At 51.7% G+C, this 24601-nt stretch overlaps 3 protein-coding genes across 6 annotated transcripts in view; 1 reads left to right on the forward strand and 2 right to left on the reverse strand.

Annotated features, from left to right (window-relative positions):
• The window catches only part of LOC116798885 (feather keratin 1-like), a 23462-nt gene extending 16812 nt beyond the window's left edge, over window positions 1-6650 (reverse strand). Inside the window, exon 1 of one of the 2 annotated variants that reach the window (XM_032711577.1) lies at window positions 6576-6650. The gene's annotated coding sequence lies outside the window, so the exon portion shown is untranslated. Of the gene's footprint in view, window positions 1-4247; window positions 4316-6575 lie in introns of those variants that run through there. The other variant, XM_032711576.1, reaches the window with a different exon arrangement.
• Window positions 3587-14201, reverse strand: LOC116798884 (feather keratin Cos1-1/Cos1-3/Cos2-1-like). 3 transcript variants are annotated; one of them, XM_032711575.1, is made up of 2 exons: window positions 14117-14201; window positions 3587-3912 (listed from the first exon to the last, which is right to left on the reverse strand). In XM_032711575.1, exon 2 carries the CDS (start codon window positions 3890-3892, stop codon window positions 3587-3589), a length of 306 nt encoding a protein of 101 aa, XP_032567466.1. In that variant the 5' UTR covers window positions 3893-3912; window positions 14117-14201. The 3 variants fall into 3 exon arrangements, with proteins under 3 accessions (XP_032567466.1, XP_032567465.1, XP_032567464.1); XM_032711574.1 differs by lacking the exon at window positions 14117-14201 and adding an exon at window positions 6576-6680; XM_032711573.1 differs by lacking the exon at window positions 14117-14201 and adding an exon at window positions 4248-4305.
• Window positions 13639-21997, forward strand: GTSF1 (gametocyte specific factor 1). The gene is made up of 7 exons (XM_032711567.1): window positions 13639-13774; window positions 15818-15915; window positions 18053-18179; window positions 18842-18928; window positions 19608-19668; window positions 20546-20627; window positions 21398-21997. The coding sequence occupies exons 1-7, from the start codon at window positions 13753-13755 to the stop codon at window positions 21410-21412; spliced, it is 492 nt and encodes a 163-aa protein (XP_032567458.1). The 5' UTR covers window positions 13639-13752; the 3' UTR covers window positions 21413-21997.
• Window positions 21998-24601: the final 2604 nt, after the last annotated feature.

The following is a 24601-nucleotide window of genomic DNA, read 5'->3' on the forward strand; positions in this document are numbered from 1 at the left end:
CCCAAACACCCTGCACTGAACTTCCCCCCTTGCTCAGGGTTGTTCTTGCATTCCAGCCTGTCCTCAACAGGGCTGATGCCACCAGGCAAGTGCTGAGCAGAGCAGCATCGTGCCTCCCCTGGGTCTCCTGCTCACACAGCCCAGGGGGTTGAGGAAGTCCTCGGGGTCTGGGCACAGTTGGGGCAGTGGCTCCTGTTCTCATGGGGTCACTACAGGAGCCCCTTTCTCTGGCCCTGTGTCCTGGTTTCAGCTGGGTGGAGTTAATTTGTTCTCAGTATCTGTTCTAGTGCTGTGGTTTGGATTCAGAATGAGAACGGTGTTGATAACACACTGATGGTTTGGGTTTTTGATAAGTCCTGTTTATCCTAAGTCTTTTTTTTTTTTTTTTGCCTCCTACTCTGCCAGTGATGAGGTTGACAAAAGAAACTGAGGGGGAGCAGAGCTGGGACAGGTGATCCAATCTCACCAAAGGAATATTCCACAAATAGAACATCAGGCCCAGTCTATATAAACTGGGGGGAGTTATCAGGAAGGGGGGTCTGGCATCAGTCAGAGGGTGGTGAGCAATTGTATTGTGCATAATAATAGGTTTTCCCCTATTATTATCATTATTATGAACATTTACCATTGTTGCTGTATTTTTATTTTATTTTCAATTATTAAACTGTTCTTGTCTCAGCCTACAAGATTGTCCTCCCCATTCGCCTGAGCTTTGGGGAGAGAGGAAGGTATCACAACCCCCTGTTTGGGGCTGTGCATGCCAGGGGCCGAGGCAGTGTGGGTGGGGACGTGGCCAGTTGGTACCAAGCCAGCTTGTGATCAGGACTCGGGATGAAGATGTTCCGTCCTGCCCTGCTGTGTCCTGCAGACATCCCCCTCCCTCAGCTCCCAGTCTCTGCAGCCTGTGCTGCTGTCACTGCACTGCTTTGGAGAGCTCCTGGGCAGCCCTTGGAGACAGCTGGGCAGCCCACACCCGCTGCCTCTCTTCCTGCTTTAAATCTCTCCCTGCCTCCATCTCTCCATCAGCTTTCCCAGGAAGCCCTGGGCACAGACAGGGAAGGAGGAGGGCAAGGACAAGCACTGCCCGTGGGCCTGTGTGGTGTTATGAGCAGCACTAAGCACAGAGCAGCTCTTCTCATGATCCACTGACCCAGAGGGATGGGGGAGAACTGGAGAGAGTGGGATATCCTGGGGTCAACATCAGGACAATCTGTGAAGGGATGGGGAAAAAGAGAGAAACCCAAGTGGTTCAAAGGCAATCACCCTGTACCTGGCACCAGCAGCCCAGTGCCCAGGCAGTGTCCAAGAATGGCTCCATTGGGAAAATGCCCAGAGCTTTATTGCTGAACGTGGTGTGATATGTGCCAAGGGCAGTGGTGGAGTCACCATCTCTGGAGGGACTTAAAAGATGTGTAAATGGGACACCTGGGGATAGGGTTTAGTGTTGAGCTTGGCAGTGCTGGGTTAATGGTTGGACTCCTTGATCTCAAAGGTCTTTTCATGTCTCCATTATTTTATGACTCCGAATGACATGGAATAGCCCTTTGGTCAGCTGAGGTCATCTGTCCTGGTTGTGTCACCTCCATCTTCTTGTCCACCCCTGGACTGCACTGCAGAGGATGCAGAGTGAGAAAGAGAGATGGCCTTGCTGGTGAGCAAGGCCTGTGCAGCAATAGCTCAAGCTTTGGTGTGTTCTCTGCACTGGTTTAGCCACACATGTGAAGCACAGAACAACATTGGCTGCTCTGAAGACAGTGACCCCCATCCCAGCCAGCACCAGTACAGACTGGTGTTCCATTCCCTCTCCTCTTGTCCTCTGAGGCTTTTTTTGGTTTGAGCCTCGTGTCCCAGAATGATGGCACCCAGGGCAAGATAAATTGCTGTATCTCCTCTCCTCTCCTCTCCTCTCCTCTCCTCTCCGACCCTCTCCGACCCTCTCCTCTCCGACCCTCTCCGACCCTCTCCTCTCCGACCCTCTCCTCTCCGACCCTCTCCTCTCCTCTCCGACCCTCTCCTCTCCGACCCTCTCCTCTCCGACCCTCTCCTCTCGTCTCCGACCCTCTCCTCTCCTCTCCTCTCCTCTCCTCTCCAACCCTCTCCTCTCAATTCCTGGGGGCTTTGAGGGCTTCTGCCCTCCCAGAGCCTTCCACAGCCCAGGCTTCTCAACCAGCTTGTGCAGCAGCCACGCGTCCCTTGCACAGAACGAGCAGCGAGGCCCAGAGGACTGGGCTGGGCAAGGCTGGATCTGACGGGGGCTCAGCTGGAGTCATGGGTTCCTTCCACACCTGCAAGTGACGGTGCCCCAGGGGCACAGTCACCGGCTCAAGGTCCAAGTGGAAACCAGTGCTGACTGGTGTCCTTCAGGGGTCAATACTGGGACCATATTTGTTAATATGTTCATCGATGACATGGGGAGTGGACTGGGTGGACCCTCAACAAGGCTGTGCCTGACCCAAGCTGAAGGTTGCACTGCTGCACTTGAGGAAAGTGTTTCAATCTAAGGGATCTTGGCTGACTTGAGGAATGGTCCCGTGTGGGACTCAGGAACTTCAACAAGGCCAGGACTGGAAGGGGAATGGTTTAGAGCAGCACTGCAGAGAAGGAACCAGAGAAAATGGAGGTTGAAGTATTTGACATGAGCTAGCAATGTGCACTTTCAGGCCAGAAATTCAGTCATGTCCTGGGCTGCACCAACACAAACATGGCCAGCAGGTCAAGGGAGGGGATTCTCTGTTTCTGGTCTGCTCTTGCTAGACCTCCCCTGGAGCCTTTAGTCCAGTCTGGGGTCCCCATATCAACACAGACATGGACCTGTTAGAGCAGCTCCAGAGAAGAGCTGCAAAAACGATCACATGGATACATCACACCTATGGAGAAAGGCTGAGGAAGTCCAAGTTTTTCAGGCACAAGGAGAGCAGGGTCTGTGGAAATCTTATTGCAGCCTTTGAATATGTAAAGGGGATGTATAAGGAAGTGGGAGAAAGATATTTTTCCGAGGCCTGTAGCGATTGGATAAGGAGCAACAGTTTTTAAGAGAAATAGAGTAGATGTAGATGGGATAAGAGGATGAAATTTATGATGATGAGTGTGGTGAGATACTGGAAAAGGAAGTGTTCAGGGTGATTTTGGTGGAACTCAGAGTAACTGATGTATTGACAGAAAAATGTCAGGAAGGGTTCTCCTGCAGTCTGATGGGAAGCCGGTTCTTGTGTCAGGTCAGTAAGACATTCACTGCTGAGAACTTGTGTCACAGAGTGGAGCTTAGGGAGGAAAAGATGTGCAAACATCTGATTGTCAGTGGACAGTGGAGGGTAATTGTGTCCTGAGGCAAAGAGGCAGAAATTCAGACACCAGAGAGTCACTCCACACAGGACGGAGCTCACTCAGGGCCAGTCTGACAAATGGTGCAAAGCCATCCCCAAGAAGCCCCTCCCAGAAACCCCCTGGGGCAACATCTGTGCCTTGGGAGAGTGTCTGCAGGGGAAAGGATGACACTGAGGCGAGGGCTGGGATGCAGCAGAATTTAATGTGTCAAGGGAGGGAAGAGAGGTGGATCCAAGGGGAGAGCCCAGAGCAGGGAGCAGCTTTAGCAGGGGAAGCAGCTCCTGCCACAGAGGCCACTGCCCAGGCCAGAGAGGTCAAAGCCCCCGGAGTTGATGGACACTCCCTGAGAGCTGAGGATGCTGCCAACGGCAGCGGAGGTGGAGGATCCCACCGCGGTGTTCTGTGGGAAGGAGCTGAGGATGGGCCCGGGCAGGGTCACCACCACGGGGGAGGGCTGGATGAAGACATTGGAGTCCTGGCACTGCCTGACACAGGGCTCATTGCAGCTGTTGGCCAGCGGGGTCGGGCCGCAGGGCTGGCAGGGCAGGCACGGGGTGTAGCAGGACATGTCTGGGGCTGGAGCTGCACCTGGGACAGAGGGCAGGGGAAGCAGAGCAGGGCAGATGGGTGAGGAGCAGCCTCTCACCCCACCACAGGGGAGTTGGAAAGGAGAGCTGAAGGCTGTTGATGGAGGCACACAAGTTCTTCCCCTCAGACAAAGCCCAGCAGCAGCTCAAGCCCAGCAAGGGCCCCAACTAGTCCAGAGCTGTGGGGACACTTTGGCCAAGACCCAGCAGTCACACGCCTTCTACTCCTTTCCCTCCCCCACCACAAGAACTTCCAAGACCCCCCAATGGCATAAAGTGACAGGTCTGTGCTGTGAAATGCCAGAGGAGAAAATGGAGAATGGGCTTCAAACTCACCTTGTTCTCAAGGAGATGGAGGCGAGTGGAGGGAATACGGGAGTAGGGAGAAGAGCCTGCTTTTATACTGCTCCTGCACTGCCCCAGGCCCACAGTCACTGCACCAGGGCAGTAATTTTCCAACAGACTCATCTCCAAAGCAAACTATCCAATGCAATGGCACAAATTCAGGTTTTGTTTCCATCTACGCTGCCATTTCATTTCCTCATTTCTGGCATTCCTGTCCTGCTTTGTAGGATCCTTTCATGCCCTGTGCTGGGAAGCCAAAGGATTTCCCAGGCAGAATCCTGTCAGTGGAGGCAGAAGTTTTCTCCTTAGTGCTGGAGGTGTTGGCTTGGGGCAGTGAAAAGCAACTCTTTGCAATACCCTTTGCAGGAAGAGGTCCAGGTCTGTCCCTCACTGCACACATTCAGAAGAGCATCCAAAAGCTGTGTTTTGGGGACATGTCACTCGCTTCTCTCTCTTCCCTCTCTCTCACCTCTCCCCACACATCACAAGCTGTGGCATCTCCAGGCAGCCAGGCTGTGCCAGTGGTTCCAGGGCTCTTCCTCTTGGTGCCCTTTGCTCTGGGGAGGAGGTTTGACAGGCTGAGAATCCAGGGTGGGGTTAGGAAAGCCAAAGCCCACCTGGCACTGATTGAATCAGGCCAAGCACATGGAGGGCTACAAGAAGGTCTTCTCCAGGCAGGTCATCAGTAAAGGGGGGCTTGGCCAAAGGCAGGCCCAGTGATGAACAGGGCGCCTTCCCTGAGGGCACAGGATACAGGAAAGCTGGAGATACTCAAAGGCTTCTTGTTCTTATTCTTTACTGTCAGGACTTTCTGTCAGGAATTCAAGCTCCTGAAAGTCCTTGGAACATCTGGATCTTCCCCACAGTAGAACAAGATCAGGTGGGGGGAACTGTCCTGCACCTGGAAAGGAAGAACCTCTTGCATCAGGATGGACTGGGGACAGAACTACAGATCTTAGAGCCCACAGACCTCCTCCTGGGAGATCTGACCGTGGGGTAGGGTCAGCTGTGGGGAGACTTGGATGTTGGAAGGGGACAGACACACAGGCCTCCCCTGCCTGGCCAAGAAGACTGTGCTGCAGTGAGAAGCCCTCACCAATGTGCTGTGGAGGGAAAGAAAGAGTTGTAGAAAACGACTCCCTACAGGCTGGGACCCTTCCCTGGTTCAGAGGTGGTACATCTCCTCCTGGCATTAGGGCTTCAGCACACCTCCCCTGCCATTCCCCAAGGGCCTCCTCAGCCTGAAACCAAATCCAGCACCATTGGGGAGCCAAGGAAACTTCCCCCAGCTCCACAGGGAGTGAGGCCTGGCAGGACCCTGAATGGACCTGGGGATACTCAGGAAGGGGATGTGCTCAGAAGGGCCCCAGGTACAAACCCAGCTCTCACACTACACCAAGCAGTGATGCTCTTCCTGCCCTGTAGACATGGAGGCAGCTGGGACGCATCCCAGGAGGGCAAAGGAATGCCTTCAGTAGGCAAATTTCCTGGGATGGACTCTCCCTACCCATGGCGAGTCACGCTTTGATTCGGGGTTCGCCTTGTGTCAGTCTTTTGGTGTTGGCCAAGCCAGGAGTGTGTGCTGTCTGCAGGCTTGTGTCCCATGCGGAGGCAAATTCCCCTCCAGCAAGGGCAGCTCCATTCCAGGCCCCTGGAAAACCATTTTCAAGCACTGGGCTGTGCCCAGACCCACAGCTCCGGGCAGCCCCAAAGGCCATTGCCCTCAGCCTGCCCTGCGTTGGCAGCACTGCCCAGGACTGGGAGCAGCCACGGGACTGAGAGTGTGAACTGGAAAAGGGGCCAGTGCCTCCTCCAGGTCAGGGTGCAAAGTGTGCAGCCAAAGGGCCTGGTGGGGGGAGGAGAAGGGGGAGGAAGAAAGTGCTGTCCCAAGAGCCAACACAGTCCTCAGGGAGTGAGGAAGTACCCAACACCACAGGGCTCCACCTCAGCCTGGATTGCTGCCCATACGGATTTGTTCCTGCACGAGAAGTCCTTGGGCTTCTCATCCCAGGACATGAAAGGAATCTCCAGGACCCAATGGGCCTGTCAGCAATGAGGAAATGAAATGGCAGCAGGGACAGAAACCAAAACACACCCTGTGGCATTAGGTGGGATAGTTTGCTTTGGAGATGAGTCTGTTAGAAAATTACTGCCCTGTGCAGTGACTGTGGGCCTGGGGCAGTGCAGGAGCAGTATAAAAGCAGGCCCTTCTCCTCACTCTCTCATCCACTCCACTCGCCTCCATCTCCTTGGGAACAAGGTGAGTTTGAAGCTTTTTCTCATCCTTCTCCTCTTCCCGAGGGATTTCTCAGTCCATACCAGCTTCTTTGTTCCATCAAGGTTCTGGCCATGGGTGAGGGAAGGGGGCAGAAGGTGCAACGTGGGGAAAGGCTGGGGCTTGTCTGAGGAGTCTCCAGAGCTCTGGGCCAGGCCGGGATCTCCCTTGGTTGCTCTTGGCAGGGCTCTTCTGGGGAAAAGGAGAAGCCTGTGGGTCTCTCTACACAGCCCCCAGGTCTTGCCTCCAGTTCATGCCTTTGGTCCCCTGTGGTGGGGTGAGAGGCTGCTCCTCACCCATCTGCCCTGCTCTGCTTCCCCTGCCCTCTGTCCCAGGTGCAGCTCCAGCCCCAGACATGTCCTGCTACACCCCGTGCCGGCCCTGCCAGCCCTGCGGCCCGACCCCGCTGGCCAACAGCTGCAATGAGCCCTGTGTCAGGCAGTGCCAGGACTCCACTGTGGTCATCCAGCCCTCCCCCGTGGTGGTGACCCTGCCTGGGCCCATCCTCAGCTCCTTCCCACAGAACACCGCCGTGGGATCCTCCACCTCCGCTGCCGTTGGCAGCATCCTCAGCTCTCAGGGAGTGCCCATCAACTCCGGGGGCTTTGGCCTCTCTGGCCTGGGCAGTGGCCTCTCTGGCCTGGGCAGTGGCCTCTGTGGCAGGAGCTGCTTCCCCTGCTAAAGCTGCTGCCCATGGCCCTGGCAAAGAACCCAGGGACACACAGGATGGAACCGCCCTGGGGACGCAGCATCGGCTTCTGCTTCCAGAGGGGCTGAGCGAGCCCAGCAGCCCTTGCAGAAGGACGGGACCAGCCTGGACTCTGGGCAAGCACGGCCCAGCCCTGCCTCTGCCCTCTGCCACTCTCTCCCGTCCCTCCTGTGTCCTTGTTCCCTTGTGCTCCCGTGGGCTCTCAGCCCCACAGAACCAGCCTGGGGAGGACCTGCTGGCCCTGTTCCCTCTCTGGGGCAGGCAGGTTGACACCTGGTGGGATCTCTGCTAGAGCCATGGAGCACAAACTCTCATCTACCTCTGGTTCTCCCTGCACTGGGTTCCCCACTTGGATTGACCCCTTTATCTCTTTCAACTCATTAAAGTTCTGTTGCATCCCAGCCTACACCTCTGTGTCATCCCTTCCCCTGCAGATGTGCTCCCAAGATGCCCAAGCACAGTAGTGTTGACGAGGGGTGGTTCTGGGAGGGTATTTTGGGCATGTCTGTGCAGTAATTGTTAACTCTCATGGTCCTTGCCTCTGTGGACACCGCAGACACACAAGGTCAGGAGGAAGGATGTTTCTCTGGGGAGGTTAGGGGAGCACAAGGCACATGGAGAGCCTTCACTATTCCCAGAGGGAAGAATGGGAGAGTGCAGTGAGCCCTTTTCAGACACTCTCAGTTGCAGGTGAGGAAGGTGTCAATGACTCCTCCTGTTCCTCCCAGCTCTGTTGATCTTCTGCCCATAAATGTCCTCTTGACCTCAGTGGACTGTGTATGGAACAGCTGTGGGGCTACTCCGGGGACTGGTAGAAAAACTTGGGCTGTGCTAGGCCCTGGAATAGCAGCAACCCCACAGAGTCTTGAGGAAGGGATGAAAGTAGATTCCTCCTGCTCTGGATGCTGCTGTGCCAGCATGGGGAGAAAGGATCAGGAATAAAATGTTCCCAGAGCACAGCAGGAGTGAGAATGAAAGGAGGCTACAAGAAAGATGCAGAGTGACTATTTTTACAAAGGTTTGAATTGAAAGGACAAGGGGAAATGGCTTCCTCCTGACAGAGGGCAGGGTCAGATGGGATATTAGGGGTAAATTCCTCCCTGTGAGGGTGGAGAGGTCCTGGCACGCATTGCCCAGAGATGCTGTGGCTGCCTCATCCCTGGAAGTGTCCAAGGTCAGGTTGGACAGGGCTTGGAGCAACCTGGGATAGTGGAAGGTGTCCCTGCCCATGGCAGGGGTTGGAACAAGACGATCTCTAAGGTGCCTTTCAACCCAGGCCATTCCATGATCTTATGATTCTCTGAATAGGCTCAAAGTAACTCATTCTCCTACTTCCATCTCTGCTGTGATTTTCCTGTCGAAAGTTTCTGGAGAGACACTGAGGAAAAGGAGAGAAGCAGGGTGTCTGACCAATCATTCTTTAAGGGGAGTCTGGAAACTCCTAAATCAGTGCTGTCCCCAGCAGGAAAGACTGTACAGAGGATCCAGCTGAGGAAGGGGACCTGCTGAACTGTTTCAGGACATTCCTGGAACCTCCCAGAGCCCTGATCAGCTGTTGGCTTTGTAGCAGAGAGACTGCCGACTTTCTCCACTCACATTATCCAGCCCCTTAAACGGAAAAGCTCAAATGTGAGTCAGGAAAATGTCTTCTGCTGGAGAACTACAGCAATTTAAACACAGCCCCCACTGCAGAGAGATTTCCACTGGGGCAGGGTGGGCTGTGGGGGCAGCTGCTGATCAGCCATAGAAGGGAACACACACACATGGCCCAGCTTCCTTGCATGAAGCCTCTTGAATTCCCAGCAACTCATACCCCTGGATTTGGGAGAGTCTTTTCACTGTCCCTATGGCTGGAGAGCAGCATGCAGGATTCAGCACTTCATGGCTTGTCAGGACAGACTGTCAGCAGTGAGGAGCTGGCTGCCCTTCTGTTCATCTTTTCTCCAAGAAAAAAGAAGGGGTGAAGGTCAAATGTGGAAAGAAGAAAGAAGGCAAGGCAAGGCAAGGTGTATTGCTGCTCAGGGGAGTTTTACAGGAGTCATGTCAATCATTGCCTGACTGGGGAACATTCTGGAAGTAGGGATAAAAAGGGTTATTCCTGTGTCTAAACCCGTGGTCAGAGTTGGTTTATGATCTGCATTAGTACAGATGAGAAAAACACTGCAGGATCACGTGTGGAGGGAGACACTATCCTTTGACAGATTTAGTCCATCTCAGGCTCCTGGAAACAGTTTTTTTACGTACTTTTGCAGCCAGGACATGAAAAGGCAAGCTTCTCTGTGCTTGAAAATGTCTGCTGTTAATATTTCCACTCAACAGCCTACACTACTCTCCTGATGTACAGTTATGATTCTATTAACACACTACCTTTTGTTCCTTAAGCCGATTCTGTTCTTGTTGCTATCAGAGAGCACTGGTAAGTCTTCAGTTATCTGCTGAAATTAAATTAGGCAAATTTCTGGCCACAGCCGGGAAAATCTTGGTTTGTAACTTCTAACTAAAATAGTGGGAAACCTTCTAGTGTGTCTTCTTCCCCTACAGGAAAACAGGAGTTGAAGGTCCATGCCTTTTGCTCACATCCACGAGACTCCTCATTTGAAGTCAGTTCCCAGAAAGGACCACTGCCTTGAGGAGAGGTGGGTTGTGAGCGTGTGCTGGTCACAGAGGAGAGAACAAACAACTAGAGCCCAAATCTGATGAGGAGCAGCTGAGGGAGCTGGGGGGGGCTCAGCCTGGAGAAAAGGAGGCTCAGAGGGGACCTTCTGGCTCTGCAACTCCCTGACAGGAGGCGGGAGCCGGGGGGGGTCAGGCTCTGCTACAAGGGAACAAGGGACAGGGTGAGTGAAAATGACCTTAAGTTGTGCCAGAGGAGGTTCAGGTTGGATATTGGGGAAAATTTCTTCACTGAAAGGGTGGTCAGACATGGGAACAGATCGGCCAGAGCAGTGCTGGAGTCACCATGCCTGGAAGTGTTCAAAGAATATGTGGATGTGGCACTTGGGGATGTGGGTTAGTGCTGGACTTGGCAGTGCTGGGGGAATGGTTGGACTCAATGGCCCCAGAGGTGGTTTTTCCCACCTTAGTAATTCTGTGATTCTGTGAAGTAGAGGCAGAATCATGAGCTCAACCCTTAGTGTCCCAAAGCAGAGTCTCAGGTACGAGATTTACAAAAATAAATACTTCAACAGAGTGGTACAACAGCAGGTCAGCTCGAGCTGGTGCCTCTGTCACCCAGAACAAAGAAATGCCCAGGCAACGATGCCCTTATGGTTTGTGCACCCGCCCCTCACGTGTTCTCTTGGTCCAGTTTTTGGTCTTGGGTCTTCTAACACCTTGTTGAGGTCTTTTTCCTTGCCCATGCAGGCAGGAGCTGCTCTGATCTCACAGAGTTGCAGCCTCTGCAGGAGGCTGAACCCTCCTATCTCCTGCTTTGGCTTCTGGTGCTCCCGGGAATGAGAACAGCCCCAGACATGGGATAAACACGACTGAGCACCCAAACCATCAGTGTGTTATTGTTGTAAAATGTGGGACATGTAAAATTTTCTTAAGAGAGGATGTTCTGTAGTGTTTGATCTTTGTAATACTTTCAAGCCTAATCAACAAGAAGGGAGATTTAATCCAAGAAACAGAAGGAAGTCAACAAGCTACAAGTGATGTCCGGGTGTTTGAAAAATTATTTGTTGTTAGAGTTGCCTTGTTAAGGTTTAGGGCTGGACATGCTTCAGTGATCTCAGACTTAGGGGGAGGTTAACAAAGCTTGGGAAGAAGGACGTACCACTGATAGGGGGCACAAAGAATGCAGGATTTACATCCCACAGAAATTTGGCAGAACTCCTAAGATAAAGAAGAAACTAATAAAGCCAACTCAGCAACTGTGCCGAAATCAGCTCCAGCTGGGTAAAGGGTAATTCTGGCAGGGGTAGATCCTGACCACCTACCCAAGAAACCCACTGACCCAAAAACACAAGAATGAGAGAATCATTAAGCAATAAATGATAGAATAGTAATTAATAAGAGAACTATGTAACTTGTAGCCAATGAACACTAATTCCTTTGTTTTCTAAAATGTATAAACAGTAAAAAGTTTTGATAGTTGCTGTGCTTGACTTGTGGGATACCACTGAGCACCCAGGCTTAGGCAGTTCTGAAATAAATAATCAGTGTTCCTCTGGAGTGTGTACTTATTGGCACAAATCCAGCATGCAACAAGTCCAATTTTTGTGGGCAACATTATCAATGTCCTTCTCATACCAACACCAAAGCACAGCACTGTGCCAGCTACTGGGAAATTACTGAGGGAATCAACTCCACTCCAGCCAAAATAAATTGTCTTATGAGGAGCAGCCGAGGGAGCTGGCTTTGTTTAGTCTGGACAGGAGGAGGCTCAGGGAGGACCTTCTCACTCTCTAAAACTCCCTGATGTCCCTGACGGGCCATTGTAGTGAGGGGGTCCAGTCTTCTACCATGCCAGCAAGTGAGAGGCCCACGGCAAATGGCCTTAAGCTGAGACAGGGCAGATTCACACTAGATATTAGAAAAAACATGTTTTCACTGTTCAGGAGGTCAGGCTCATGATTAGGTTGCCCAGGGAGGTGGTGGGGTCACCATTCCTGGAAGTGTTCAAGAGGTGTCTGGCTGATGTGGTTTAGGGGTTATAGTGGCAGTACTGGGTGGACAGTTGTGTTGGAAATGATATCACTTTCCTAAAATTTTAATTAATGGTAGCAGTTAGCTGGGTTCTTTTTTTTTTTTTTCTTACAGACTCTTGTCAATTTGATCTTTAAATCACCGAAGCTTTGAGTTTCTCTGAACTAGCACTGATAAGCTTCAATAAACGAAGCTTGAGGGAGTTGAGGATTGAACATCTAGGGTCTTAAATTTATGGTCCTTCAAAGACGTGTTGGAGTAACCAGAAGGTACAGAGGGGATTAGCAAAGACATTACACCCTGAGAGTTGGAGACTGTCTAAGGAAGAATGATAAGAGGACCAAAGAATGTTGACCAAATTAGCCAGTGAATGATAGAATACTAATTAAATTATGAGAATTGTGCAAATTAGGACCAATGAATGTTAATTTGTTTGCTAAAATGTATAAATACGTGAAAAGTCTTGAAAGGGATCTATGTGACTGGGATGATTCACTACCTATCTCTGGCCAGAATAAAGTAATGCCTGGCTCACTAACACTTCAGAGGTAGTGTTGGAGGGTTGGATTTCTTCCTGACAACTTTCATAGAATCACAGAATCAGCTGGGTTGGAAAGGACCTCTGAGATCAAGTCCAACCCTTGATCCACAACCACTGTGGTTCCCAGACCATGGCACTGATGCCACATCCAGTCTCATTTTAAACACCTCCAGGGACGGAGAATCCACCACTTCCCTGGGCAGCCCATTCCAATGGCTGATTACCCTCTCTGTAAAGAATTTCTTTCTAATACCCCACCTAAACCTCCCCTGGCACAGCTTAAGATTGAGCCCTCTTGTCCTACTGCTGCTTCCTGGGAGAAGAGACTGACCCCACCTGGCTACAGCCTCCTGTCAGGTCTCCCTTGAGCCTTCTCTTCTCCAGGCTCAACACCCCCAGCTCCCTCAGCCTCTCCTCACAGCACTTGTGCTCCAGTCCCTTCCCCAGCCTTGTTGCTCTTCTCTGGACCTGCTCCAGCCCCTCCATGTCCTTCTGGAGCTGAGGGGCCCAGAACTGGACACAGCACTCCAGGGGTGGCCTCACCAGCGCTGAGTCCAGGGCAACAATCACTTCCCTGCTCCTGCTGCCACATTTCCTGAGCCAGGCCAGGATCCATTGGCCTTCTTGGCCACCTGGCCACCTGGCCACTCTGGCTCATGTTCAGCTTCCTGTCAATCCACACTCCCAGCTCCCTTCCTGCCTGGCTGCTCTCCAGCCACTCTGTCCCAGCCTGTAGCGCTGCAGGGGGTTGTTGTGGCCAAAGTGCAGGACCCGGCACTTGGCCTTGTTGAACCTCATCCCGTTGGAATCAGCCCAACTCTCCAGCCTGTCCAGGTCCCTCTGCAGAGCCCTCCTGCCTTCCAGCTGATCAACACTCCCCCCCAGCTTGGTGTCATCTGCAAATTTGCTGATGGTGGACTCCATCCCCTCATCTAAATCATCAATAAAGATATTAAACAGAACTGGGCCCAACACTGATCCCTGGGGGATCGGATGATGGTGACAGCCAGACTGGATGATCTTAAAGGTCTCTTCCAACCTTGATGATTCTGACTCAAAGGACGCCCAGGATCAGTTCACAGCCAGCGCCTGAGCGTGCAGCTGGTCCAGTTAAAAACAACAGCACCCCGAACGTGACCCATTGTACGCGAACTCGTGTCTTTGGGCTGCACAGCTCACGCCGCCCCCCTCCCGCGGGGCCGGGCCGGGCCGGCCCTCATGGCGGCGTTGCCCCGGCAACCGCGGCCTGGCGGGAAGGGGAGGGCGGAGCGGCGGGAGCGCCGTAGATACACAGCCGGGCTGGGAGCGGACACACGGAGCCGCCATGGACCTGCAGGAGGACACGGGTGAGCTCAGGGTCTGCCCGGGGGAGGCACGCGGGGGGCAGTCGGCTGCGGGCAGGGCCCGGAGAGGCGCCATGAGGGCGCGGGCTGTCTCCACCCCAGTGCCCGAGCCGGGATGGGATTCACTCCCGCGGGCTCTCCCTCGGTTATTCCAGTCCGGTGCCGGTGGGGTCCGGCCGGCAGGAAGGGGGCAGTGAAGCGGCTCCCACCGGGGGCTCCAGGCGGGCCGGGGGTTGCTGTGGATTTGTTTCCATGCAGTGGGCACGGGGACAGGGACCCCAATGCACGGGTCATCGCTGTGGTGCCTCTGCTCGCTTCAGCCGCCTGTAAATTGTGTCTGCTCACCTGCCCGGGACGGTTCTGGGGCTGGTTGGGCTTTGGGTGTCCCCTTCTCTTCCCTCCCGACGCGCTCGGTCAGGTCTGATGTGGAGCCAGTTCACAGAGAGAAACTTAGAAAAATCTGTGACAAACAGTGCTTAGTCTTGTAGATTCCTTTAACTTTAACAGACAGTACTTAATCCTGTGATGAGCAGTGATAAATAATATATATCTGATATCATATATCTATCAGTGATATTTTAGCCCCGGGAATAAAGACTGTGCCCGCTTTAATCTTATGAATTCCTTTGACAGACAGTGCTCAATCCTGTGATTGCTTATCAGGGATAAATAATGTATATCTGATATCAGATATATATATATATCAGTGGTTAATGTGTAGAAGTGGCTATTTTAGCCGTGGGAACAAAGACTGTGCTGATAAGACGGTGTTTCGTGGCTGGAACACACAGTTGGAATATGTTCAAGGAGACAAACTGTGCTTAAGAGGTTTGTGACCTGAAAAGGATAATTGGAGGAACGGGATGTTCCCCAAAGACCCTCAAAAGGCCCCTACTCTAATGTAAATGAGTTCCGAGAAGTGATTTAAATATGTAAAAGAATTCTCGGGAGCGTTTAGCACATACCTATGAGTTCTGATGAGTATGTATTAGTTCCATAGGTATAAACCGGTGTGTTAGGAGGAGTATTCCCCGAGCACCCTGTGCCAAAATAAATACCCGCTTTCTAATACTGAAATTACCGTGTTAGAGAGTTTTATTTTATTTTTCGGTGACAAAGCCACTTGTGGTTGCTCTTCCAGGGGCAGCTGGGCCAGTGCAAAGGCAATTTGGTTCTCAGCTGCCCTGAGGGGCTGATACAGGTGAGGTGCTCAGAGGCAGCAGCACAGCCCACATGGAAACTTAGAGCTGTTTTACCTCTTGCATAATCAAATCCTAAATGTCCTAAAAGCCTGAGCAACAAGAGTGGCAGACCAGAAAGAATGGAGCAGCCTGGTCTGGCTCCCTGCTGTTGTATCCCATGTCTCTTTCTGGCTACCTCCTCCTCACTGAGAATATGGAAAGTGTGAGGTTTTATTAATGTTTACATTTTAATATATTTTATAGACAAAAATATATGTGTGGAGTCACACTGCTTCACTGTTCAGTGCTTTGATTCTTCAGTAGTTTTACTGGTTTAGTAACTCCTCAGCTCCTAAATTATTACATGACATATTAAAAACTTCATTCTGAGTGACGTGAACCATGTTGGGCTTCCTCTGAAATGAAACTCAGTTGCCTACTGTTCTTCCTCCAGCAAAATGAGCTGTTGATGGAAAAAAATTTGGTTCAGCTCCTGAAGGTGCTGGTGGGTGTGTTGTGATCCCACTGATCCTCCTCTAGGAGAGCTGGAAAAGTGCTCCTGGCTTTCCCTTGGAGTTAGGGTGCTTTCCTTCCCAATAAGGGAACTGAAAAAGTTACACTCAGTGCTACTGACTCTCCTCTGTTTTGATTGATGTTCCAGTCATGAAAACTCTGCATTTAATTAATTTGCTTATGCAAGTCAGGTGCCTGCCTTAATGAGTGGTTTCAAACTAAGAGCAACTGGTTTGACTCTGTCAGACCACAACCCTGATGTGGTGGGGTGAGGGTTTTTTTCCCCACTTCACTGTGTCAGTGATTCCTGTCTTTGTAACCAGGTGCTTTTCCCTGTGTTCTGTTCCATCAGATTTGTTGGACCCAGAGAGGTTGATCCAGTGTCCCTTTGTCAAACAGCATCAGATCCGAGCCTGCCGCTTTCCCTACCACCTTGTGAAGTGTAAGGAGGTGAGCTGGGCAGGGGCTGGGGATTCTGGGCATGGAAACGTGCCCTGTGTGTTCTCATTCCTGCTGCAGTTCCTGACAAACAGCCTTGGTTAGCCTTTATTTCATAGAACTTCATGATTTGTTTAGTAACAGCTTCAGGCACCCATTAATTCACACAAGACCAGTCTGGCTCTGTTGGAAGGAGACAGAGATTGCTCATGGTTAGTTCAGATTCTGGTCCCTTCCAGCAGCTCAGTGAGGTCAGATACGTTTTTCCACTTTCAGTTGGAGAGAGGACTCAGTCACAGTTCTGTGCACCCCTCTTGACTCCTCAGAGCAGGAGGTCTGGGATGTTGCAGTTCATTCTTCCAGTGCTGGGAATGCAGCTGCACAGCAGGGCTGAGGAGTTTTGTTTTGCTGATAACTGTTTCATGGGCATCTGGCACAAACTGCATGTCCTGGGCTCAGCACATTTGGAGAGGTTTATTCCCCTCTCTGTCTTTTATCTGGAATTTGAATACAAGTAATTTCACAGGAAGCATTCCTTCTCTGTTGTCCTCATGGTTGGGTTTCTTTAAACCTTCCTGAGCTTTGTGTTTTTCCTGAGACCTTTGGAAATCTGATTGTCCCTTTTTAGGTTTGCCAGTGTGTTTTTAAACCAGTAGAGCAGTGCTGTGCCTTCCAGTTAAGGTGCAGTTGTAGGCTCTGTGTCCTGGTATCAATACAATTAAATCATTTTGGTGGAACTAGAGCCCTAAAAATATTAATTAACTAGTGGAAGTGGGGGCAGAGGTAAGTGGCAAGTACCAAGCATTCAGGAGGGCTGAAATTTTCTTGTTGAGCCCCTGCAGATTTTGGCAAGAGAGTGCATGTGAGCTGGGTGAACAGTGTTGGCAAGTAAATGTTCATGCAGGTTGGTTTTGTCCTGACTGATGAGCAGAGAGTTTTGACAACTTTCCTGGTTAGGAGGATGAGGTGAGACAGTGATCACCAAGCAGACACAGTTGGTGTCTGAGTAATTAGCAGAAGAAGCGCTTTGGGTTATCCATCTGAAGATGCCACAGTGGTAAACATGTGGGTGGAGATTGTCCCTTTGGCTTGGGACAGGTTTGTTGAGCTACCTTTGCATACCTTATGCATAAAATCCAGTTAATGCCTCCCCTTCCCTCAGCCCCCCATGGCTCTGTGCAGGACACAGCCCTGCCCCAAAGGGGACACTGCAAGATCCAACAGAGCAAGTTGGATCCTCTTGGCTTGAACTGTGTTAGAATCCTGCAGTCATGGAATGGTTTGGGTTGGAAGGGACCTTGAAGTTCATCCAGTCCCACCCCCTGCCATGGGCAGGGACACCTTCCACCAGCCCAGGTTGCTCCAAGCCCCGTCCAACCTGGCCTTGGACACTTCCAGGGATCCAGGGGCAGCCACAGCTTCTCAGGGCAACCTGTGCCAGGGAAGGATTTCTTCCCAATATCCCATCCCTCTGGCAGTGGGAAGCCATTCCCTGTGTCCTGTCCCTCCATCCCTTGTCCCAAGTCCCTCCCCAGCTCTCCTGGAGCCCCTTTAGGCCCTGCAAGGGGCTCTCAAGTGTCCCTGCAGCCTTCTTTTCTCCAGGTGAACCCCCCCAGCTCTCCCACCCTAATTTCCCGGTAAAGCCTCTATCACTTGGAGGAGATAATTTGCTGTAGTGACAGCTGAGCTCTGCCACTAGAACTGGTGCTTGGGATGAAGTTGTTGAATGAGAATCCAGGTGGAAACTGCCAACTCCTTGGCTGTTCTGAAAGGTTTAGGGAGTTTCTCTGCCTTCGTGCCTGCTTATTTAAAATACATCTGAATGGATTACCTTTGCCTAATGTCTCTCCCCTGATGGCTTTAAAATTTGTGCTTTAAACCCCTTGCAGCCCTATCACCAGAAAACTGGAGGGAGTTGACTGAGGGTCTGTTCCACTTCAGTCAAACATGGCTCAGCGACTTGTGTTTGGAAGAACAATCCCCGTGGGTTTTTAGGGAGCGTCTGACGTTGTGATTTCTTCTTTAGGCTTATATTTTTTTAAAGCAACACCACAAATATCCCAGTGGCTTTTTTGCCCTATGGATTAACAAGAGATAAGTGAACTTACAAGTGATGTGGCAGATGATTTTGATTTTTTCCCTTGCCCAGAGCAACCCAGAAATTGCAAAGAAATTGGCCACGTGCCCGTTCAACGCTCGTCACCTGGTGCCTCGGGGCGACCTCAGCAACCACATCATGAACTGCAGCGACCAAGCCCTCATGGAGCAAGATGTAGGTGAGAGAACCCCCCCTGCTCCCAGGTGTCTGCTCACCCTGGGGACTGAGGTTTCTTGGTGTAAGGATAAATTGTGGAATAACCAAAAAGTGGGATTCAAACTGTTGTCTATAGTTCTGTGTGACACGGCAGCCTTGGAGAAAGTTGATCTTATGTGCTTGGGTTTCTTAAAAAGTTTCTTGAGATGCTCTGAGTAGGCCTTGCACATATTTTGTTACCAGGCTTGTTGAATAGAAAGGTTTTACTAAAAGCCATGCAGGAAGTGCCTCTGGCAGGAGCTGGGATGCTTTAATGACCACAAGGATGGGCCCTTCTTCCTTCAGGGCTGATCTCCCTGTAACTCCTGCCACACTACGGAGCAGACAGAAGTTTTTTATCTTCTGTAGAGCTGCACTGAGGCCAGCAGTGATGCCTGCATCCATGGCAGCAGCTTTCCCCTTCGCTCCAGCATTCCTGCTCAGAGTTCCAGGGAGCAGAGTCTTCTCTTGTTCCTTGAAAAAGGCAAACTCAAAGTTGCTGGATTTCAGCTCAGTCCCTGGCTGTCCCCAACCTGTTTGCCTTGGGCAGGGCTTCCTCTGCAATCAAAGGATATGTCACAGCTGGAGCCAGAGCTTCCATGGATTTAAGGACTGGAGGTCACTGTGTTTTCTCTCTTCCCCAAGTAAGTAGGTTCTGTGAGCCCCCCCAGGAGCAGGTGAAGGATGGGAGCACGTGGCAGGCACCTCCATGTGATGAAGACTGGGAAACAGGTGAGGACCTGTGCCACACTGCTGCCTCCTCTCTGGTCCTGTCCTCCAGGAGGCCAGGGATGCTGCTCACTCAGGTCTCCCTTGTAGGACACCTTGGTTATGCTCATTCCTAAAAATATGGATCTCTCCACCCAGCAGGCTTGTCTTGCTCTGGAGAACTGTCCAAAATGCTGCCATAGAGAGGGATTTCCAAGCATCCCCTCCTCCCGTATAAGCTTTTGTACCATATGTGCAGTGATGGCAATGGAAACATGATAGATAACTCTTTGAGTTCCTCAGTTAAATGGCAGCAAACACATCCATCATAGATCAACTTTTCCTTCCTCTTGAAGTTGTAGAAATATGACAGATTCCTGATTGCAGAATCCCAGAATGGTTTGGGTTGGAAGGGACCTTGAAGATCCAGTCCTACCCCCTGGCATGGGCAGGGACACCTTCCACTAGCCCAAGTTGCTCCAAGCCCCCTCCAACCTGGCCTTGGACACTTTTAGGGCTGGGGCAGTCACAGCTTCTCTGGGCAACCTGTGCCAGGGCCTCCCCACCCTCACAGGGAAGAATTTCCTCCTGATTCCCAATCTAACCTTGCCCTCTGGCAGTGGGAAGCCATTTAAGCCAATAATCTGACAGTGGTTGCTGGAGTTTCTTGGTTCTGAGCCACAACATCTGTTTCCCTTCACAGAGGTGTCGGAGACTTCTAAGTCTGCTTTTGTTTGGGGTGTGCCCAATTCTGCCATAAACAGGTAGGGAATTCGAGTTTGATTGCAAACAAAGCAGTGTTTGTTTAGAGGAACATTGCAGCCTCCTCCCAGCTCCTGCCTGGATGCTGGGCAGGAGCTGCCTTTGCTGCTGTACAACCCTGGGAGGAGGGATGCTGGACAGCCAGTATTCTTGGGCTGCTGGTTCAGTGGGACCTGCTTTCTCCTGTGCCTGGTCTGTACCAGAGAAGGAAGCCCTCAGGAGCACAGATACTGCTCATGTGTGCCTGTGGCAGGGTGCTCTTCCTTGTCCTGTGTGCAGGAACTGATGGATGTCTGGCCAGTGTGCAGGGGAGAAAGGTGCTGGCACCTTGTGGTCCCTGTGAGTCCTTGGGAGCTCCTGGAGCCTGGCAGGTGGGACCTGGGGCCTGGCCAGGTGTGCTGGTGTTGAGCCCTGTGTTTGCAGAATCCTCCCCTCCTGCCCTTTGCAAAGTGTAATCCCAGTTTGGGCTGGGGGAGCTCAGAGCTCAGTGCCCAGCTGGGAACAGAAGGAGCTGTTGTGGCTGGTTTTGCTGCTCCACCAGTGGATCGGGATCATGGGCTGGGTGTGGGATGTGGTGGCACCACCAGAGCTGCCAGAGATAGTTCAAGGTTAATCCAACAGTGGGTTCCTTTAAGGTTCAGCAAAGTCCTGCTCATGGCAGCTCCAAGTTCTCTATGAGCTCACCCATAATGTCCTCCCCTTCCATCAGGACTGACAGCAGCTCTGTCTGCTTCCACCTCTGGGACTTTTTGGAAACCCTTTGAGTGTTTGGAGCATAGACAGCTCTCCTCAGCACCATCCCCCACAGCCCTGCTGTGGGAAGATGCAGAAATGTGACCCAGTGCATTTTGAGGAGTAACCAAAGTCTCTCCATTGCAGCACCACCAGTGGCCAGACCAACTCCCTGCCCTCGAGGATGAGGGCCCCTGAGACCCTCCCGTACACTGTGTCCTGCAGGGCTGTGAGTACTGACCTGTGTCACCTCCAGAGCTGGGGCAGCTCCTGCAATCTCTGCTGCTTTGTGTCTCCCATGGACAGGAGGGGTTGTATTGAACACCTGCCTCTTGAGAGCAGCTTCTGAGGGAATCTACTCCTTAGATCATCCTCTGTGTGCTTTCTTGGATGCATCCTGTGTTGTGTGTTCTCTCTTCCCTGTCCTTCCCAGCCCTCCATTCCTGTGATCCAAGTTAAGGCAGCACCACTCCCTGGCCATGTTGGCTCTGTCTCTCTAAACAAGCCCCTCCACATCATCTCCATCATCCCCTTTCACCCTGCACCCTCCCCCTGACTTAAACCAAACTTTCCTTGCTTTGTGCTCTGCTCACTGTCAGGCCCAGCTAAGCCAGAACTGAGGCTGCTTAAACCAGCACTACTGGGGGGAAAAGCTCTCAAATTCCACCTGGGAAGGAGCTTCCTGTGTGGAAGTGTCCAGTGCTGAAATCACGCTGACTATTAGTTGCCAGTAGCAGCAAAGCAACAGCTTAAAGATACTTTGAGGAATGATTGTCCTGATTCCCACTGGGAGCAGCTTCAGCCAGTGCTCTGAGGGCACTGCAGGCACTGCTCCTGCACAGGCAGGGGCTGTGCACTCACCACAGGGTTGGGCTGAATAAGCCTTGTTGCCAAGGGGACAAGTGCTGCCTCTGCAAGGGCCACTGTCCCTTGGGGGAGTGGGGGAAATTGCTGTGTCTTTCACCATCTCATGCCAAAAATGTATCTTGTCCTTTCCAGAATTCGGAGTATTAACATCTCATCCCTCTGGAAGGTGCTTTCCCAGCAGGAAGTGCCTCCCTGTCTGGGACAGGAGAGCTCCTGTGGATGACAGACCTGCTCTGGACCTGGTGGCAGGACTCTCTACACTTGGCTTTTGCTGCATAACATGTTTCTTGCAACGTTTGGACATGTGAAACTGTCCTTGGTTGCCAGAGGTTTTCCTCAAGTGATTTTTTAAATTTACCTTCAGTTGGTGACTTTGGTTACTTTTATTAAATAAATAGACTGATTAATTTACAGGGACTCAGAAACCTTTCCTACTCAAACCCAGGCCCTGTTAACACCCCCTGAACAGGAAAAACACAAAAATTGGCAAGTCTCTGTTGTTCCACCTGTCAAATAGCAGGTGATGATCTGGGAAGCTGTTTCTGTTTCCTCCAGAGATTGGGAAACAGCAGCAGAACCCTTTGGAAGGGGTGATGGGTTTTAAGGGGGGGAGGTGAAGAAATGGGTGATTTTAAATAGGGGAAGTTGTGCAAAATTGGGATTCTTTTAAAATTCTGTCAAGTTCTGTCAAGGTTCTTGTTGGCAATTTAGAATAAAAACATTTTAAGTGTTCTGGGACTGCTTTTCTTGTGAGTCAGTAAGTGCTGTCCACCTTGCCTTCATTTATTTTTTTGTCACTTGGAATGAAAGTGGTGACAAATGCCAGCTGTGATTGTTTCTGGTTTGGCAGCAGTGGTTTATTTGCAGGGTTTGTGGGCCAGAGCACTACAATTTTACAGGTAAATGCCATAATTGGGCCCCATTACCCCGAGCTCCTTTAATTGCCAGTGGGTGAAAGCCTCACAGAGCCTGGTGCTCCTGCTCTTCCTTGGGGCTCACCCTTGTCTGTCCTGGGAGGGGCTGAGCTCCAGGTGCTCCTGCTCCCAGGAGGGACATTATTATCCCAGCCCGGGGGGAATCCAGTAGCCCAGCCTTTCTGGAAAGGACCAGGTGGGCTTGGAAGGTCATGGTTGTGACTTCAAACATCCCCAGGCCACAAGAATGGGGGGGGGGGGGGGGGGGGGGGGGGGGGACCATGAGAAGGGGGATTGTGTGTAGGGTGGGTGCAGCCAATGTGAGACAGAGCTCTGAGATCCCATATCCCAGAGAGCTGAAATCCTGTATCCTCATGGGCATGTCCTGCACGTGCCCCTGCCTGGGAAGGGTGGGAAGGCCGGGGCTGTGGTGTTCCTGCAGTGCTTTGGGAATGCAGGGTGTAAACCCCAGGGTGACCCTCCTCCAGCACAAGGAATGTTTAAAATCCTGATATCTGTCACTGGGCTCTTGGCTCCCTCTGGGTGTTTTGTATTTACCACAGAGTATTTTTATAGCGTGTCCTGGGGCACCTCCAGAGTGACAGAGGGAGAAGTTTGATGTGACATATTCCTGTGTTAGACCCTCAGTCTCCTGTGCTGGGCAGGTTGTGCATCACAGGAGCTTTCCCCTCATTCCCTGGAGACTGGATGTGTCCCTTGGCAGGAGCTGATGGGATGCAGAGTCACACCAATACTGGTTTTGGTTGGAAGGGACCTTAAAGCCCACCCAGTTTCACACCCTGCCCCTGGGCAGGGACACCTTCCACTAGCCCAGGTTGCTCCAAGCCCCCTCCAACCTGGCCTTGGACACTTCCAGGGATCCAGGGGCAGCCACAGCTCCTCTGAGCAACCTGTGCCAGGGCCTCCCCACCCTCACAGGGAAATTTCTTCCTAACATCTAATCTAAATCTCTCCTCTTTTAGTTTAAAACCATTCCCCTCCTTGTCAGTGTCTGTCTGTGTAAAAAGTCCCTCTCCCTCTTTCATTATCCCCCTTTAGGCACTGAAAGGGGATCTAAGGTCTGTTTGGAGCTTCTCCAGGTTGAACAGCCCCAGCTCTCCATCTGTTGCCACCAGTTCTCCCTTCTCGTTTATTGGGAGCATAAACTCTCCTTGGCTTTTCCATTCTGACCTGTGTCCTTTGCCAAGTCCTGTTCCATCTGTGCCTTGGCTTTTCTGCTCCTGCTGTAGAGATTCCCTCCTGGCCCAGAGCAGCAGAGACAGCCAAGGTCTCTGACAATATCCCTGCCCTATATTTTGGGATTATGGTACCATTTCCATTCCCAGTGGGCTGTAGTTTCTCCTGCCCTTTTCCAGAACCTTGGTATGACTTACTGTTCTTCTCTGATCCCACCACTGGTTTATTCCCCCCTCCCCCTCCTTTGCTCTTGGCCTTGCACCTCTAAGAGGAGGCACAGAAATAACCAAGAGTTGTGGAACAGGAGCCCAACGATGCCAGGAATCCTTCGCGATGCCAGGAATCCCTCGGGACTGCAGCACCTGGAGCTGGTGAGTGCAGAGAGCTGAAGGGCTGGGGAGGGAAAGGCTTCTCACCCCGCAAGTTCGGGAGACAAGAGCAGGGCAGGAGCACCCTCTGCAGAGACTGGGAAACCACGACACCCTCAGGCTCACGGTGTGACTCTTGGGGTGTCCTGTGCAGGGCCGAGGGTTGGACTCGGCGATCCTTGTGGGTCCCTCCTAACTCAGCATATCCTGGGATTCTGTGACACCTCCACCTGTGGGTTCTGTTATGGACCAGGGGAGACATTTCTCTCCCCGAGCTGAGACACCCAGCGTTGTTATTCTAGTCCTGGGTTGTGTTTTGCACTAAAGGAGGTTGATTTTTAACTCCCACCCCCTTGTACTCGGACATTCCAGGGTTAACGTGAGGAATCAGTGTAAGGGGAGAGGCACAGAGCAGGCTTTGCTTCCCGGCCAACTCCAAACATCCTCCGGTGCTTATCTGCACTATCTTCCTTCTAAATTAATTCTGTCCCACCCAACCATCATCTTTATCAGCCATTATCTCCCTCTCGATTCTACCTCGTACCCCCATTTCACGCTTTTTAACTGCTCAAATACTCACCCGATTGGTTTCTTTGTTTCAAAAGCTTTTCCCTCTCAGGTTTAATTGTCTTGATTTAACCCCACCCAGAACATCCCACAACCATTCCCTCCCTGCCCCGGCAGGGATGGGGGGGGAACGAAGGGGACAAAAGTAAAACTTGTGGGTCGAGATAAGGACTCGTTAATTAGATTTAATAATTAAAACTATTATTTTTAAAAAGCAAAGGGACAAAGGAGTAAAACCCAAGAGAAACAGGGATCAAAGCCCTTCAGGGGCCCTGGAAGGGACATGGTGC

Source organism: Chiroxiphia lanceolata, chromosome 26 (genome assembly GCF_009829145.1).
Source record: "Chiroxiphia lanceolata isolate bChiLan1 chromosome 26, bChiLan1.pri, whole genome shotgun sequence".
Taxonomy (NCBI): domain Eukaryota; kingdom Metazoa; phylum Chordata; class Aves; order Passeriformes; family Pipridae; genus Chiroxiphia; species Chiroxiphia lanceolata.

Bases quoted from the DNA above. Each gene is read 5' to 3' on its own strand.
- GTSF1 (XM_032711567.1), top strand. From the start codon at position 13,753: ATGGACCTGCAGGAGGACACGG. The intron at 15,916-18,052 runs GTGAGCTGGGCA...TCCCTTGCCCAG, and splicing joins ACCTTGTGAAGTGTAAGGAG to AGCAACCCAGAAATTGCAAA. The intron at 18,929-19,607 runs GTGAGGACCTGT...TTCCCTTCACAG, and splicing joins TGATGAAGACTGGGAAACAG to AGGTGTCGGAGACTTCTAAG.
- LOC116798884 (XM_032711575.1), bottom strand. From the start codon at position 3,892: ATGTCCTGCTACACCCCGTGCCTGCCCTGCCAGCCCTGCGGCCCGACC.